Below are 19,021 nucleotides of genomic sequence, written 5' to 3'. Positions count from 1 at the left end.
TTTTACAAAAAAAAAAAAAAAAGTAATGCAAAGTTTTCTTTAAAACTCATTAATTTTAACAATTTCAAGCTTGGCATAAATTTAAGTTTCATTAATATACAAATTAAGCATTCAATAACTTCCCAAGAATTCGCAAATTTTACCACAAATTTAGTTCTAATGTCATTTTTATTTGAAATACATATGTTCTATAATTTTAAAAACAAACATATGTGAGTGAAAATTACAATTTTTTTTTTTTTTAAAAAAAAGAAATTTAAGGTTTAATTGCAATACTTAGCTAAATCTAAGGTAGATATAATGAAATCGAAAGCTTGGAATAATTTTTTATGCCAACTTCATTGGTTTATAGGTAAATTTTGATTTATTTCCTATGTTTATAATATGCACAATTATGTGCTCTATTTCCTCTATTTTAAGGATTAAATTATCTTCCTTTACTCCTTAAATTTATTTCGGAAAAAGAATGTCAATTTTCATCCTTTTTTTTCCACCCTATAATTTTACATTGTAGTTTACAGAAATTGCAAGGCGTACATCCCTAAGTTTAATATCAGAACTAACATATCAATCATATCATAATTTTTTAAATAAGGCATTATAACGTCTAAAATGATTTGAATACTCTCCGTAATTGTTAAATTTAAACTCTATACATCAAAATTAACATTGGTATCTTATATAAACTCATGGAAAATTCTCAAAAATAAAAAAATAAGAAAAATTATTCACACAAAATAGCAAAATCTTCTTTGATAAAAGTTGATAAAAGTTTATCAATACCTATTCGTGATAAAAACTTGTTTAGAAATCTATAGTCAGTGTTTTTTTTTTTTACTACTTCTATAAATAGTTTGACATTTTTTTATAGATAAAAATTTTCTAAATTTCAAACCTATAGATTTAAATTTTTCTTGTTCCTTTGTAAATAAATAAATAAATAAATATATTTACAAAGAGAAGTGAGAATCTTTGAATTTGATGTCATACAAGTTTATTTCCTAACAACCTACAATTAATTTATGAGGTTTGGTCAATAAAAGGTAAACCAAAATATGTAAAATACGTATATATGTGATTATTAAAAAACGTCACATCATGATCATGAACGAATATACAATGCAAATGCAAACTACTCATTCCCAAAAGCTCTTATCTACAACAAATCTTCATCCTCTAATTCAAACAAAAAGATTTCAAGTACTACCAAAACTATTTTTAAAAAATTTGAAAAAAGGACTATGATATCGATGTTTTACCTTCCAAACCACAATGGAGTAGAAAATTTCTTGATGAATCGTTGTTCAAAGTTCAAACCGCATGTTCATCCAACGACAAATGCAATCGGATTCGGCCCTACCGAGCAAACATCCAAATCAAGGCTGCCAATTCCAAAATCTTCCGGCGGGCCCCGCCGGCGTGCACGATGATCCCTCGCATGGCGGAAGAGTCAATGCTACGCCTAAGCCGCCTCTATACCGCTCCACGAACTGGACTTTCTTCCCGATGCGAATCGTTGCATACCGCCCAAGGCAGGCGGTTCTGTTTTGTCGATCTTGCTTGGAAGAGACGCCGCCGTCGGCGGCGGCGGCGTTGGAGGCGCTCTGATGTTCTGTTCTGGAGGCGAGTTTGTGAGTGACGACGAGGCAGTCGGTTCGACGACTGGTTGCCTTCTTCCACCGCTCCGAAAAATTATAGCGCGGAAACTCGCGAAGAATCCTTTCTTCTGTTTTTCAACTGATTTCTCTTTTGCGGTTGGTGCTAGTTCTGTTTCTGACGAGTGATGGTGATTATTGTTATTCTTCAGCCGATTTCGGTCCTTCTTCGATCTCACTTTCCCCATACATGATACCTTGGGAGAAGAAGGTTCGATCATTGACGAAACCGATTTTCCACCGGATCCTGACCGTTTCGGAAACAACCGAATGTTTCCAGACTTGCAATTGCGTCGATTCTTCGCTTCGACATAAGCAGCGTTCTGAGGCTTCGGCAATCCGATAATCGACGCCTTCGACTTCAAATTCAACGAAAACCGCTGCGAATTCGAATTATGTTGCGGATGCAAATTAGGATTCAAATTCGTGGAATTAGAACTAGCCTTAGTAGATTCTTTCCGCTCAAAGAAAGCGTTCCGATCGAACCAGTCGAACTCTGCATCCTTAGAAAGCCAGAAAGACTCCGGAGGAAAGTCAGGAGGAACTTCCGCCCGATCTGGCTCCTCTTTCCCCTCCTCCAATGGCAGCCGCTCTCCATCGTCGTCGGCGGCTTTCCGGTCGTCGCCGGCAACATCACCGGTGAAGAAGGCCTGTAAATCACCCTGCGGCATCATACAAAGAAATCGAAATCGAAAGAGAGAAAATCAAAAAATTGAAAGATGCAAAAAAGAAGAATTCTTGAATTGAATGAATAATGAGTAATGGCGATTCTTTTCTCTGTCTTCTTCGGTGTGCTCCGTGGCGCAAATTAGGTGAAGAAAGGCCTCTTTAATTTTAAATGGTTGTTTTGTAATTACAGTCATATTTTTGTGTAATTATAATTTAGGTTTAAATCCGGTCCTTAACTTTTAGTCTTGTTCTATTTTGGTTCCTAAACTTTAAAAATCTCTATTTTAGTGTGTGAAATTTAAAAAAAGTATATATTGTACTATGCTGTTAGACGAAATTTGTTTGAGGATAAATTACATGTAACATAAATTGAGAAAGATAAATGTGAAGTACAATATTAACAATTTATATGCCAAAATAGTGAGCAGTCAAAATCATTGAAGTGAAATGACTTTTGAGATCTCTTATAAAAAATTGTTTTACCACCTAATTCAAAATTGAAACCTTAGATTTGTTTTAGCATGACTAACTTATTTGACTGTTTAATAATTCAAAAATATAAGTAATTTATTCTTAATAGCAAGGGTCATAGTAAATACTTTTTAAAAGTCTAAGGACTAGAATAGAAGTTTTTTAAAGTTTATGGATTAAAATAAAAAAAATATTTAAAGTTTAGAGACCAAAATAGGATTTAAACCTATAATATTAATACATATTAAAATTATAATTTTTTTTTCAACGAAAATAATTTTCAAAAATATTGATTGGGTTTATTCAAACCTACTATTCCTTGCGTTGGACCCACTTGATTTTAATGTTTTTATTATTTTTTCCCCCCACAAAATTGATCTTCTTATTTTTTTTTTAATTTAGACAAACTTGTTCCTAGTATTGAATAATTAAATTAATAGCAGAATAATTTTGTGGTGAAGTACAATTCCTTCCTTTATATGAATATTCTTTCCTTTTTCATATAAACATTGTTAGAATATACACGTTTTTTATATGTATTTCAAAGAATTTTGATGTCTATTACAACTAAATAAGAACTAATTCTTTAATAAAAAGATAAATAAATAGAAATGATTATTTTTAAAATAAAAAATGGACTAACTTATTTACAAATATCGCAAAATGTCAATATCTATAAATGATAGACATTGATGAACCTTGATAGACAATGTCTATCACTGATTAATAGTAACATTTTACTATATTTTAAAATATTTTTAACAGTTTTTCCATTTAAAATAATTACTCAATAGAAACGATATTTAGAGTTGTTTAGAAAAAAATACTTGTTTTTGGTTTTTATTTCTATTCCTTTAGGTATATGCTATTGTTTTTTTAGTAATTCAACTTATAAACACATGAAATATAGACATAAGGCAAAAAATTGTTGTCTATGTAAAGTAAGCAATTTTGCACTTAACTTAGGTATCAAGTGAACATGTAATCTCTTTCATAATTGTTAGTTTCCTCAATTTAGAAATAGGTGGAAATGAAAAAAAAAAAAAAAAAAAAATCTAACCTGATATAATAATTAGAATCCATAATTTCCACCAAATTTTGGAATTTGTCTATTTAAATAAATAACATTACAAATTTGGGGTAAAAAATGTTAGAATTTAATTCATATAATTGGATAAGATCTCATAAATAGTCTCTATACTTTAATAAAATCCTCATAAATAGTCTTTACCGTAAGGACTATTTATGAAAGCTTTATTAAATTGTACGAACTAAATTTTAATTATATAACCATAGGGACTAAATTCTATCTTTCTTCAAATTATACATAGGAACTAAAATTATAATTTAACTATTTAAATATTTGGTCATACTGGCTAATTAAATTATCACAATGACATCTAAAATTTATACCATTTATCAAAATAGGCTTGTATAAGAGTGCCCAAAATGAAAATTTTGGTAAAAGAACCCGTTATTAAGGTCAGTAATTATATTTTTTGTTTTTGTTTTTGTTTTTGTAAATTAAGCTTATTTCATACATATTTCTTACCATGATTTGTATCTGAACTACAATGGTTGAATTTTTAGCCAAATTTTCAAAATAAAAACAGTTTTTTGAAAGCTACTTTTTTTGTTCTCAAAATTTAAATTGGGTTTTTAAACTATTGATGAAAAGTAGATAACAAAAAAGAAATTTGAAAGTAAAAGTAATGATTATAGGCTTAATTTTTAAAAACAAAATGGTTATCGAACGAACCTAAAATATAATGGTTTTATATAATATATGGAAACCTAAAAACTCCATTAAAAAGGGAAAAGGGGGATTAGGTAAAAGAAAAAACACAATAAAATAAATAACAAGGAGAAAATAAGAAACTAAAAAAAGAAAATAGAGAAAGACTAGAAGGAAAAAAAAAAAAAAAAAAAAACATGTACCTAGACTTTCTTCATTATTAAAAAAATTTAAAGAAAAACTCTCGAAAATTTTAACGTATAAAAAATATATTTTAGAGAACATTTGTTAATCGTTTTAAATAACAAAATTATTAAAAATATTTTTATTTTTAAATATAGTAAAATACCATTTTTATATATGATAAATAGTAATAGATAAATATAATATTTATAAATAAATTGATTCATTTGTCTATATTTGAAAATAGCCAATTGAATTATTTTATTCCAAAAAAATAGAAAATTATAATTTTTAATAAATCCATTTAACTGTTCCATGCAGTGGGCTGTGTCAAAGAATGCCCTTCTAGAAGTACAGAATGGATAAACACCCCCAAAGTGTATTACTTTTGACAAGAATGTGTTAATTTTAAAATTGAGAAAATTACAATTTTGGCCCTTCTAATTTTCTTTTGGTTAGTAAGTTTTAAAATATTACATTTATAGTCCTTGAATTGAAATTATGGAGAAATTATAAAATAAATTAGTTATTTTATTTGATTTATTTCTATTAATATTATTTTGAGAAAATGCCAGCAATTGCCTTACATGGTAATTGTCACCATTTTCCATAATTAAAAATCATTTCTCTTGACAATTCTTACTCACCAGCATTTCTGCAATATTTTATTCTCAAATTATAGATTTTATTATTTCATGACATTTACTCGTTTTTAGACAATATTTACTTTCATTTTTACCATATTGAGATTATATTCTAATTATTTTTTATTTTGTTAACTTATACTAAGAAATTTGGATTGAAAAAAAAAACTTTTAATTGAATTACAAGTTTAGTTCTTTTAACCTCTAAAATTGTTTTAAATAAGTTTCTATTTTTTTTTAAAAAAAAAAAAGCTAAAGTCTCTTAATTTCAATTTTATGTTTATCATTTTTTAAAATTTACGAAACTATTTCAATATTTAATATATATATTATTTATTTATTTATTTATGTACATAGAAACACACGCAAGTTTGGAGTATTTAACTACTTGTGCAAATAATTCTTTATAATAATCTGATAATTCAAAACAACTCATCTAAGTCACCTTAGGCCTAGCTTTTTGGTAGTCACGAGAAACAAAAATAAAAGATAAATAAATAACATAAGGGTAAAATATCTTTTTGATTCCTAGGTTTAGCATAGTTTCTATTTGGTCCTTAGATTTTCAAATATTATACATTTGATCCTTAAATTTTGAGTTTTGTTTCAACTTAGTCCTTAAATTTCAAAATATTATAATTTTACTCTTGATATTTGAGTTTTGCTTCAATTTGATCCCTAGATTTCAATATTTTACATTTTTAAAATCAATTTTTTTTATTAAATACTCACTTTCAATCACTATCAATTAATTAAAAATAATTATGAAGTGACATTTTGAATCTAATTTTAAAAGAAATAAAAAAATAATGAAACTTCATTAATTATAATTCTTTTAAAAAAATTTAATTTATTAATATAAATTACGAAAAATGAGTATTTAGTGAATAATCAAGTTTTAAAATATAAATATTGAAACCTAGGGATCAAATTGAAACAAAACCCAAATCTCTAGGCTGAAAAAGTAATATTTTGACACTTATGAACTAAATTGAAACTAAATTCAAAATTTAAAGATTAGTATGTAACGTTTTAAAACTTAAAAACTAAAAGCTAAATTTGAAACTCAAACCCAAAAGTTATTTTTCCCATAAAAGAAAACAATTTTTTATTAAGAAAAAAACATATAAAACTTTTGTTTGGGTTAAAGACTTTTCAATGGCTAAATGTTAAAGGACTTTCTTGGCAGTTGCAGTTGCCCAATAAAGAAATAACAGCCCGATTTCATGGAAAAGTCAATGGGAATGTTTGACTTTGGGAGCATCTTTTAAATTTACATCCAAATCTTTGCTTCTCTAGATAGCTGCCATTAATTACCTTACTTTTTTTTTTTACACTTTTTTTTTTTTTTTACAAATTGCAAAAACTACGACATAGTTATAATTATATCCTTAAACTTCCAAATATTGACTTCAAACTTTTGCAAATATTAAAATTTGATCAAATTGAACCTTAAAATTTACATTTACATAATTATATTAATTGTGACAATGGTATAAATTTGAGAATTTAACTTTTATCATTTGTAGATCCAATTTCAACTATTATTGTAAGCTTGCAGTCCAATTTTAACACTCGTAGAAGTTCAGGAACCTAATTTTTACAATTAAAAGTTTGAAAGTATAATTACAATTACCACCATATTGTTTTCGCAATTTATTCCTTTTTTTTTTTATTTGTTTCATCTACTCTTTGAATGCAGTCAATATTTGCCACCTGGCTTTTAACTGGCAAGATTGGTTGGTTTTGAAAATAGAGTTTAGATTCAACTAATTAATGTTAGCCTGGTATTTTCACTTAAAATAGTATATTATATGACATATAATATATCATTTTCTATTAGCTTTACAAATTTGAATGTGTAAATTGAAAAAAAATGACATTAACATTTCAAAATGGAAAAAAAATGTCATTGAAAAAACTTGCGGCCTTTTAATATAAGTTAAAGTTGGAATACAAATATAATTGTTAAAGAAAATGACCTCTACACAAAAGTACAATATTGTCTATTTCGATGGTAAGTTTTCATGGCTTTAAACCATCATGGATTGACCTAAGTTCAAAGGGGGCTCAAGTCTCCCCTCAACTTTATGTTATATATATAAATATAAAACATACTACCATTATAAATAGGTAATCCGGTGGTAAGTATAGCTCTATCAAGCCTCATTCCCTTTGTTTATTTATTCATATTTTCCTTCCTTTAACCGACCTTGGATTATAAAGTTCCCGTCAACAAAATTAACTGATACATAAACTTTACACTAATTCATATTTGTAATTAGTCAAGGCCTCAATTAGAAGAATAAAGTGGCATTACATTGTAATAATCGAAGTGGTATACATCTGGCAGAGAATTTCATTTCTCCATGCCAGAAGGATACAAAATATGTTTTAAGATATTATTATATCGAAATGATTTTGAATTATGGAGTGTTTTAATACTTGAAAATGAAGAAATCCTAAGTAATTCCACTTCATTAAACCGTTATGCAAGTAACATACACCTTAACAGTTGACCCTATGCCAAATTTTAAACCATGTGGTTTGCACAAACCCGCTCTTCTAAATCATCTTTTAAAAATTATATTCTAACCTACCACTATAAATCAATAAAGCCCCATTTATTATACAGATTTTTTCATAAGATTTCATACAGACATTTAATATTCCTTAATATCATCCAAGAAACTTTAAAACCCGACATGAAAATACCCTACGAAAATGTGAGATTTTTATGCCTAAGAGATGAATTGTAAAAATATAGCTTAATTAATTAATAAATTAATATCAAATATTAATTACTATTAATTTTAATCAATTGTTAAATATAAATATATTATTTAGACTTCATAAATTCCATCTAATATTTTTACCATTATTGACTATTTAATATAAATTATTATTGTTAATCAATATTCTAATTAATCAATTAATTTAATTTAATTTAATTAAAAAGTATTTATTTATTAATTAAATGATGAACTAACATAATAATAAATTAATAAAGGTTAAGTTTAATTGATCATTTACATTTAATAAAGTAATTATTTACTTTTAGTTTCTATATACAAATTATTGAATTGAACACAAATATGTAACTTCCAAATATTAATTATCCTGCACATTCAAACATAAATATTAATTATCTACATTCAGATCCTAGATATTTAATATCTATGCCTATGAAACAATACCTGTGATCCAAACGTCCCTACTATATAAAGTTAGACTATAAAATTTCACCTCTTACCTATAATTTTAGCAAAGGTGATAAAGCATAGCTGAATATAGGTTTTAGTCCTTAATATTCAATCTAATTCCTGTTATTTAAAAAGTTTCAATTCAGCACTTGAGTTTTCAATGTTTTTAAAGTTATTCTCTTGTCATCAATGAATGTTAGAATTTGTTGATGATAAACTTACATGAAATGTTTAATAAATTCGTGAAATTTTAAAGGAAGAAAAAGGTAATCTGGTGAGGAAAATTCCTAATTCCTCCTGTAAATTCTAAAAGAACCTGTAGAAATTTCAAGTTCTCTTTTAGATGACTTTCTTCTCCCCTATACTTCTGCCAGTTCGCTCAATATTATCTCATCTAAGTTTATCATCAAACAAAAGATTGAATTTAACTTTGTTTATAATAGAAACAACATTGGGAAAGAGAAGAAAAAAACCCAAAGACTAAACCAAACCATATACTTAGCAAGAATGTTCTCTCTTTTGGCAATGATGAGGCAGCCAATGCATTCTTGTATGGGATTTTTAGATGATGACATGAGAGAATCAATCATTTAGGTAATTTCTTGAAGGTTAAGGGAGGATGATTTTCTAGTTGTGGGATTATTCTCTATGTACTGGTGAAACCTACAACAATGGTACTGAATAGAATGTAGTCCTGATCAATGTATTTTTGGCAGGTATTACTTAGGTTTCACTAGCAGCTCGTGGTTAGTTCAAACAACACTTTCCCAATGTTCCAACCACAATTTTGGATGGTATAGACTTGTTCTTCATGATTGACTTTCTAGCTCTCTTTCTAAACAAAATAAGGGTCAAAAGGCCTCAAATCAAGTCTTTGGTCATTAAATTCTAATGTCTTTGACTTTTTAACCTGACATTTTCTTAAGAGGTTATTTCTGGAGTGAAAAAGTTCCCAAATACGCTGGTTTCTATGATTAAGTTGATAGTCCATATCCTAAAGTCTAAACTAGTAATGATTAAGTTGATAGTCCATATCCTAAAGTCTAAACTGGCAAACTTATAATATTATACAATGCACTAAAAAAAAAACAATTTCATTACCTAGTGCAGGAATATTGAGGTAAAATTACAGAACAAAGAAATTGGAATACCTAATGCAGTGGTAAATAATGACATCCAAGCAAAGCATTAACCTGAATTTGATATGCATCTCTTGATAAGCTTTTGCCTAGTTTCCACCCCCAAAACCACGAGGACTTGGCCTTGTTCCCGAGTTTACAAATTGCTTCCTCGATTCGGATCTTCGCTTCCTTCGTGCAGTACCAGGAGGGGCCTGATGAGGTGACAACCAGACATCGTTTATATATCCAAACAAGGACTGAATAATTGATTAAGAGAAGTTCTTTAATCAAATTCTAACCAAAATATAGTTTGAATATAGAGGAAGAGGAGAAAAACAGGGAACCTTTTGTTCGGCTTTAAGAGCTTCTTCAAGATTGTTCAATGCAGGAATGGATCCACCTTCCATCACACCCATCAAATTCTTCATACGAACACGCATCTGGAAGAGTTGAGCCACGAGCTGGCTCACCTAGTGTTTTATAAGATTTCTTCGTCAGTGGATTCCCTCATTATTTGAGGTGGTGGCAGACGGAGAGTTCTAAGATGAAGATGGATGATCAACAATTTTTGCATGAAAGAAAGACCTTGTCATACCTGCTGCTCTGTTTTCCCTGAATCTTGAGCAACTCTTTTCCTCCTTGCAGGTGATTCTGCCAACAATTCTGGCTTCTCCCTTTCCTCTGTCATTAAACAAGTGAAAAGTTGTCAGATAGAAGAGGTTCAGTGAGTAGAGATCAATAGAGGCAGAAGGAACAATATTTGATGTACTTAAATAGGCAAAAAGCTAACCGGTGGAAAATGACTTTTGCACTATTTTCTTTTTATTAGGTACTTCTCTATAATAAATACACGTACATGCCATCTTCATCTTTATCTTTTAATAAGTACTAGCATCTTTCTAAGCTTGACAAGTGACCACCCATATTAACAAGAAGCTTAGTGCCCATTCAATCAGAATAATTGAGAAAACTTCTCATCTAGCAAAAACCTAATCCAATCAATTAGGCAAATATAATGCACGGCCTCTAACTAATAACAAAGAAGCAAGCATATGCTTAAAATGCATATGGTCCATGATTTATCATAGCCTCTTAAGCACGATCTAGTATGAAATTCTAACTCATGGAAGAAAGCAACGGGAGAAAAGAGAATACCAGGAGTCATTGCTTCAATCATTGATTCCATTATTTTCAAACTCTTTTCTGCTTCTCGAACCTGGGCTGGAGTGACCTATGTGAAACAACCAGAGTATTAGCTAAGCATACAAATATAAGAAATTGTAATTCCCGTTAAACATCAGGTACTGAAACCTGGAAACAGCCCCGTGATACCCATTATTAGTGAATTGAAACACATGCACCTAATAGTTGTGTATCTTATCAGTGGCACAAAGAAACTATGAAGTAGAAGTTCAGAAGATTTGCATTCCCACCTTTCCCATACCAGGGATCATTCCAATGACACGGGTCATAGATCCCATCCGTGCAACTGCACGAGTTTGCTTCAGGAAATCATTGAAGTCAAATTTTGCACTCATTATCTTCTTTTGCAGTTCTTCTGCATCCTCTTGGCGCATCTATATACACAATTTGAGTTTAAAACTGCAGGCTTGTCTGAAAGTGAGACAAAATTAATTCCAACTTACCACTTCTTGTGCCTTCTCCACGAAAGAGAGGACATCTCCCATTCCTAAGATTCTTCCTGCCATACGGTCAGGATAAAATGGTTCAAGGTCCTCCATACGTTCTCCACGGCCTACAAGCTTGATTGGCTTTCCTGATACCTGTTAAAAAATTAATAGACAAATAGAATAGATTGCTAAATTTATCCGGTGCTATTGTGAATTTGAAGATACTGGAAACAATGCTCATAAACATAAAGAACTTAGCTAAATAAACGTTCCAGTAAATTAATTCTTGAAGAAGCTAATGTGCATTAGTTTAGTTAAATGACATACCTCTTTAACACTCAAAGCTGCTCCACCTCTTGAATCTCCATCTAGCTTTGTCAGAATAGCACCTGTGATCCCTATCTCCATGTTGAATGTTGTGACCAAGGCTGCAGAACCACATAAGATGGCAGTGGGCTTAATTGTCCTCTTAAGTTATTTTGCAAACCAGTTTTAATACTTGTCTCCCAAGGTTGCTGAAAGAAGTACCTGCAGCTTCTTGACCAGTCATGGCATCCACAACAAGGAGCACTTCGGTTGGATTGATTGCACGTTTCACTTCTTTTAATTCATCCATCATGGCCTTGTCTATCTGTTCAATTTTTAAATGAATATGATTTTTCAGTAGTATAATAAATGAATGGTAGACGGTCTCAATGTGTACTATATTATGGACCATCCAAGTATGTTTTGCAACAAAAGTAATGAGCACCTGAAGCCTTCCAGCAGTATCCACGATTACTACATCTACTTTATTTTTTCGAGCCTCTTGTAGACCTTGTTTTGCAATGTCTGAAGGCTTAACCTCAGTGCCTGCTGTATAAACAGGCACCCCCACCTGTAATTCACTATGACCAAAAGTGAGGTTAAAATAATTACTAAGAATTATATCCAGATAAGTTCATAACTCTTTATCAGATGTGTACATCATGCTCCATTTAAATATTTCATTTACTAATTTCGAATGACAAGAACCCCCATCCCGCTTAACACCAACTATGACCACCCAGCTACATGCACTACATAAAAACAACAAAATGGGACTTATTGAACAAGCTCCAATTATAGGCACCGTTTACAATCTAAAAGCAGATAAGATTAAGCTCATCTCCAATTTCCCTTTTGAGCCAAACTTTAAAGTCCATTCACTTCATTACATTCTATATCAAAACATGTCCCAAAAGTATTAGTAGCAGCTGCTTAGGAACAAACAAGTAGATTGTTACCCATTACAAATCATCGAACTCAACTAATAATTCTTAACTCCTGAATTTAAACTACAACCCTGTAAAACATTTCTAAACAAGTTATCACCATAACACCAAATCTTAAAGTATACTTACCAACAAAAGCAATCAGGGGACATGTGGTCCCTTTTTTCGATGCTAACTACTCCATTAGACGTCAGTTGAACCACTCTAAATCTCACTACCATTGTTCAGATAAGAACGTCTAAGTTCACATTATCTTCACTAGAAACCTTTACATTTTATTCTATGTGCAGACATGTCATGTATTCATATTCCTGCTGAGGGAGTCCACCTAATAAGAATGTCTAAACTGATTAACCATATATCTTTCCTCGCCCACCTGTGCTTAACCATAAGTCATATCACATACAACTAGCACAATGGTTTACTACTTGGTAGTCACTAAGCAAAAGATATTGATGAGAATGAAATTTCATACCTGTTCACCCAAGATAACTAATTGGTCAATAGCAGCAGGTCTATACACATCTCCAGCCACCAACATGCAACTTTTCCCCTGTGATCAACATTGTTAGAAAATATATATATATATATATTTGATTAAAAGGGATGCAGAAGGCAAAACAGAGAGACACAATACACACACTTAATTAGAGGAAGATGAAAAATGAAACCTTGCATGTTTCTTATTTATAAATATTTTTTTAAATAATAATAAATTACTAATATATATATATATAAATTAAAATTTAATTAATTTAAAAAATAAATAAATAAAAAATAGAAAACCTTACTTGTTTCTTAAGATAATTGGCCAATTTTGCACAAACGGTTGTCTTTCCAACTCCTTGTAGACCAGCCAACAGTATGACAGTAGGGCCAGACTTTGAGAAAACAAGTTCAGAGACTTCTCCACCCATCAATTTCACAAGCTCATCATGTACAATCTATAAGAGACAACAGCCGAATTTTAATAAACTGAAAAAGGTTTTTCAACTTTCTACAATCTCAAATGTAAGTAACCCAGGATTCACCTATAATCAACAAAACTGTTACATAAAAGATATAAAACCATGGTCAATATGAAGTTATAAGCACTAGTAAGATAGCTTCTACGCTAAAGTTAACCACCAACAGTTGAAAATTAATCCTTATGTTGTAAACAATTTTTTTTAGTACAAATGCTAATGTAAACAACGAAAAATGATCCCAGACTTTGACCTAATATGGACCCAAGCTATTGTAGGATGCAAATGCAAAAAATGTTTTCAATCAAAAATATTTTCCATGTCTACTCTCGTTTACCCCAAGGAGACTTCCTCAAATCCAGGACAAAAGCAATGTATAAAGAAAGTAGAACATGGTGTTTCATTTGATAGTATTCGCATACTACAGGAGACCTACTAATATTAGTAGTACAACTTGAAGGGAACTGCTAATTTCTGAAAAATAACCGAGTCCACACGTACATTTGTAGCTGAAGGCCTATGCAAGATTATAAAGATAAACTCACGGTAACTTATATACCTTTACCAATTGTTGATCAGGTCTCACTCCTCGAATCACACCAACACCAACAGCTTGGTCACTGACAGCTTGCACAAACCTTCGTACAACAGGAAGGCTCACCTATATTAACCAAGCAGGACCCAAAAATCCTTATTTTATACCTAAGAACTGATATACAACCAATGCAGCAGTTACTTACATCAGCCTCCAGAAGAGCTCTCCTAATATCTCGCATTGGCTCCACAATATTTTCCTTTGACAAAACCTCTAGAGGAAGATAATATTCCATCAACACAACAAATTTTCTAAGTATCGGCTGTTATCAGATCATATTTAAAGGAAAATAAATAAGTACCCTGGCTGAATAAATTAGTTCCTCTGAATTAGATCTTGTTTAATGCAGCCTAAAAATGAAATGTGCGTCTGTGTGCATGTATCTATAATTTGCCCGAATCCCCATATTAAGTCCATTTTTCTTCGTTAAAAAAACTAACAAGATATGTAGTAATTCCACATTAGAAGGGAAAATTCTCACTCCCGCCCCACTCCACAGCACCCTACCAACACCCCACCCCGGTCCAGTCAGTGGTGAAAGTACTCACAAGAGAGGTATGATTTACCAACTCAGGTACTTCCAGTACAAGAACACTATCCAGGTAATTAAATTGCCATCTGATGTATTCAGTAAATCTTGAACATCTATTTCTTGACTGTACTTTATTATCAAGCCATTTTCAAAGTACTCCATGGATCACCGAAGTATAGTGCAGCTATATGAAACAAACTTAAAAATAAGGCAACCGATCAAAAGGTTTAAAGATATTCAGACCTTCTCCTTTGAGCTTGTTCCAAGCAGCCTCCAGGCCACTTGTCAACTGGCCAAACATTTCAGCTCGTACAACCCAACGCATTTCTCTCCTAGTGTTGGCAGTCTTGGCATGAAGCCAACCCCAAATCTCCCTCTGTGGACAAAATCAAAACCAAACCTAAGGAACCTAAAAAAGTATCGTTTACATTTAATAAAAAAGTATCCTTTCCAACTGACACAAATGGTAGCAAGACTAACGTCTACCAGTGGAAGAAACAAAAACTCAAAATTCCCTTCAACAAGCAATCTACACCTTTAAATATTTAACCATTTCTCTGTAACCACACTTCCAGAATACAATTTCTAACACCATAGTGTCGCAAAAATTTAGCTCTCCTTAGTTTAGCTAGCTACAGAAAATTCTTCCACAAAATCGCCATAATTTCCAGAAAAAAAAAAACAAAAAAACAAAAAACAGAAAGTAACTTAAATACAAGCAACAACTCAATCATCGTCTTACAGTGAACAGATTCCTCGAAGAGAGCGACTTCAAATTACTCGAACCAAGCCAAGAAGATGAAATAGTCGAGGATTTTCTCGCGCAGTTTGAACCATGGCACAAGCTCCTACTTGCACATGGAGATTGAGAATTCGAAGCCAAATGACGAGAAGCAACAGTCGAAATTTGCAATGCCTCCATTGCCAAATTCGATGGTTTTTTCTTAGCTCCCCTTTCTCTGCAAGTCTCAGTATCTAATTTTCCTTTTATCCACTCAGAGATAATATATCCGATTTTTCGCTTATCCTCTTTAGTTCACATCTGAACCGTTTATTTTGAAGACGTGGCCGCATCGACGCTCTTTGTTCAAACGCCGCGTATTGCTCTCTTCTTCAACCTCTAGACAAACGAAAAACTTTTCCATGAATGACATTTTGTCCACGTAAAATATCAATTTTACTTTCAATTTAAAAAATTCTTCGGATTGTGCCACATTTCTTTTCCCTTCCACGATTTCTTCAGCTTTTCATTCAATATGTATTCAATGCATCACTAACATTCCACCAGCGCATTTATTCCTAATTAATATTATACCAATAGCATTGAATAACTTTGATATCAAGAATGGAAGTCACTCTAAGTTATTCATTTTCCGTGGAACTCACCACAAAGTTCTCCCATTGTTTCTCAGAGTTTCAATATAATATCCTCATTGTCGATCGTTTTCATTTTTGTTCATTTCATTGTGTCTTTGGATATAGAGCAAAATTTGTTCGCCTAGTCCAGAAACGGAGAGAATGTAAGTGATACTCTATAGTATTTCCTGTCCTCTAGATTGTTTAGTATTGAAGAATGATCGTATAGCAATATATAGACGATCATTCATTACGATGTAAACGCTCATTTAGTATTATATGAACGATCGTTTAGTATTATATAAACGATTGTTTAGTACTATATGAACAATCGTCTATATAACATTTAATGATCGTTTAGTATTATATAAATGATCTTTTATATACTACTTCAAGATTTTGTAGTATTATATAAATGATCGTGTATATGATAATGAACGATTGTTTAGTAGTATATACGCGATCGTGTATACAATTCTAAGCGCACACTTATAAACAACTGGGCGATTTCTTAAAATCTAATTGGGTATTGCTTAAAATTTGCTAATCTGATTGCAAATCAATGGCGTTGCTTCACATCTTTATACGATTTGGTGGGGAATGAGACCAGTCAATGAGCAATTATGTTAGAGGTCATATAAAAGGTCAGAAGGTCAGAAAGGATATAACTATCAATGAATTAGCAAATGTTATGCACCAATGACTGAATATCGATCCAGATATGTTTGATATACACATCAAATATTGTTATAATCTATTGGTCTCGGCTCCCCCAAATTGACATAGTCGATGATAACGATCTTAGCTTCTTTTTAGAAGGCAGTGATGCATCTCGGATGTCGTTATTTGTATCAGTTACACATCGTGAAAGTCGTGGAGTACACACCGAGAATATGTACTAACAGTGAAATCCAACGAATTAACTCATTCCAACTAGTCAAAACTTTAGATATGCAACTATTCCAACACGTAATATTTCCACCATGTATTCAATGGATGATCATATTGAGCCATGTAACTTAGGGGAGGATCAAAGTGAAGCTTGGTTTGATAACATCAATGAACGCAAATGTACTCCACAGTTCGATATTGACCATGGATATGGACAATCTTCAGGACCACAAACTTCTCCAACACCTTACATTCATGTTCCAACCCCACTTGCTCCCGTCCCACTAGTTGTGATGTCTTCGGTTCAAATGGCTTCCACTATTCTAACTCAACCATTTGTAGATATACTCAAACCATCAAAGGGCCCATCGTATAACGACCTCATCACAATACGTCATGACTGTCTGAATGACAAGGATAAAAAGGTCGGCTAGATTTTATTTTCGAAATATGACTTATGAGTTAAATTGTCAATACTTGCAATAAAAAATAACTTCTACTACCGTGTAAAGAAGTCAACTAAGAGCTTGCTAATTGTACGGTGTTCAGTAGAGGAATGCAAGTGGAGGGTCCATGCAAAAAGATTGAAAGAAAGTGATTCCTTCAAAGTGACGAAATATCCAAGTGAACATACATGTTCTCTTGAAATAAGAATGGGTAGTCATCAACAAGCAAAAAGTTGAGTTATTGGATACTTAATCAAGTCCAAATACGAACAAGTTGGTCGAACATACCGCCCAAAGGATATCATTAAGGATGTCCAACGAGATTTTGGAGTGAATATAAGTTACGGACAGACTTATCGCGCTAGAGAGTCTGGATTGGTGTTTGCACAAAGGTCGTCAAAAGGATTATATACTATTGTTAGGGCATATGACGAGGCACTTAAGCTTACAAATCCAAGTACGATCTTTGAGGTTGAAGTAAAGAATGGACATTACTTTAAGTATGTCTTCATGGCCCTTGGTCTGTGTAATAGGGGTTTCTTGAATTGCATTCGCCCAGTAATCGTCGTTGATGGGACACATCTATATGAGAAATATAAAGGTATGTTGTTAATAACAATGTGCAAGTGCTTGTGACTGAGACTCAATTACATGTGGTTGAGCCTCTTGGTAAGATTTTGAAGATGATTGAGGGTACGGATCACTTGAATGCGGTTGAGGATCACTTGAAAGAGATAGTTGATGATCATTTAAAGGATGAGGATCATTTAAAGGTGGTTGAGTTTCTCCCTCTTTGTTACCGTATGTGACTTTTTTCCCCTTTTTACATCTTCAGGTGAAAACTTGGTTGGTTTCTTCCTTTTTCGACGCTCGGGGAGGTCATTTTTCACCTACATGTAAATAGTAAATCAGAAAGATAATAATGGCCTTACCTTGATTTCAATGTTAAGATAATTAATTCATACAACGACCTTACCTTGATTTCAATGGCTTCCTTTTCAGTTGGACTCTCCATAACATTAGTTGGATCTAAATTGAAGTGACTCCTAAGATTGATTGATTGTATGGAGAGTTCAATTCTTTGATTGACTGTTGCTTCTGTCGTCTTGTGTTCAACAACCACGCATTGATCACTGATAAATTTGGATTGCTCATCATGGGGAGTTCTTTCATTATTATTATTATTACCACCATCATGAGTCTCTTCATTATGACCATCATCATCATCACCATCATGAGTCCCTTCATTGTTATCCTGTATAAATCACACAAAATATAAGTAAATAAGCGATCATACATGATTATATAAACAATCGTTTAAGATTTTCTACACGATCGTTTAGAAATATCCACATGATCGTTTAAGATTTTCTAAACGATCGTTTAGAAATATATACACGATCATTTAAGTTTCTAAACAATCGTTTGGATTATCCTGCATGATTGTTTGGAGAATCTTGAACGATTGTTTAAGATTATCTAAATGATCGTTCATGATTATACAAACGATCATTTAGAATTTTCCAAGCAATCGTTTATGATTATATACATACATACCCCATATAGATGCTAGACTAGCAACTTTATTTCATTCAGTTGTTGGCCCATCAGATGATGTTAGACAATAAAGATATCACACATCCGACGAACCATGGTAGTTAAGTTCGCTAA

The 19,021-nt window shown here is 31.7% G+C and overlaps 2 protein-coding genes across 2 annotated transcripts; both read right to left on the bottom strand.

Moving 5' to 3' along the window:
• Positions 1–1,044: 1,044 nt before the first annotated feature.
• On the bottom strand, positions 1,045–2,737 carry LOC120072586 (uncharacterized). The gene has a single exon (XM_039024982.2). The coding sequence runs from the start codon at positions 2,327–2,329 to the stop codon at positions 1,463–1,465; it is 867 nt and encodes a 288-aa protein (XP_038880910.2). The 5' UTR covers positions 2,330–2,737; the 3' UTR covers positions 1,045–1,462.
• A 6,901-nt stretch (positions 2,738–9,638) lies between these two features.
• On the bottom strand, positions 9,639–15,806 carry CPSRP54 (chloroplast signal recognition particle 54 kDa subunit). The gene is made up of 15 exons (XM_039026941.2): positions 15,400–15,806; positions 14,901–15,033; positions 14,271–14,338; positions 14,090–14,191; positions 13,357–13,509; positions 13,041–13,118; positions 12,064–12,189; positions 11,841–11,943; positions 11,640–11,740; positions 11,328–11,465; positions 11,115–11,258; positions 10,837–10,912; positions 10,277–10,362; positions 10,026–10,151; positions 9,639–9,893 (listed from the first exon to the last, which is right to left on the bottom strand). Exons 1-15 carry the CDS (start codon positions 15,577–15,579, stop codon positions 9,789–9,791), a joined length of 1,719 nt encoding a protein of 572 aa, XP_038882869.1. The 5' UTR covers positions 15,580–15,806; the 3' UTR covers positions 9,639–9,788.
• Between the last annotated feature and the right edge of the window lie 3,215 nt (positions 15,807–19,021).

This window comes from Benincasa hispida, chromosome 3 (genome assembly GCF_027475165.1).
Source record: "Benincasa hispida cultivar pf3 chromosome 3, pf3_genome.v1.1, whole genome shotgun sequence".
Classification (NCBI taxonomy): domain Eukaryota; kingdom Viridiplantae; phylum Streptophyta; class Magnoliopsida; order Cucurbitales; family Cucurbitaceae; genus Benincasa; species Benincasa hispida.
This window is presented reverse-complemented; position numbering and strand designations above follow the sequence as displayed.

What these genes read in the sequence shown, in the direction of transcription:
- LOC120072586 (XM_039024982.2), bottom strand. Translation starts at nt 2,329, where the DNA reads ATGATGCCGCAGGGTGATTTACAGGCCTTCTTCACCGGTGATGTTGCC.
- CPSRP54 (XM_039026941.2), bottom strand. Translation starts at nt 15,579, where the DNA reads ATGGAGGCATTGCAAATTTCGACTGTTGCTTCTCGTCATTTGGCTTCG. An exon ending in TAGTTATCTTGGGTGAACAG is followed by an intron (nt 12,190 to 13,040) that starts GTATGAAATTTC and finishes AGTGAATTACAG; the next exon opens with GTGGGGGTGCCTGTTTATAC. An exon ending in GATTGAAGCAATGACTCCTG is followed by an intron (nt 10,363 to 10,836) that starts GTATTCTCTTTT and finishes GTTTAATGACAG; the next exon opens with AGGAAAGGGAGAAGCCAGAA.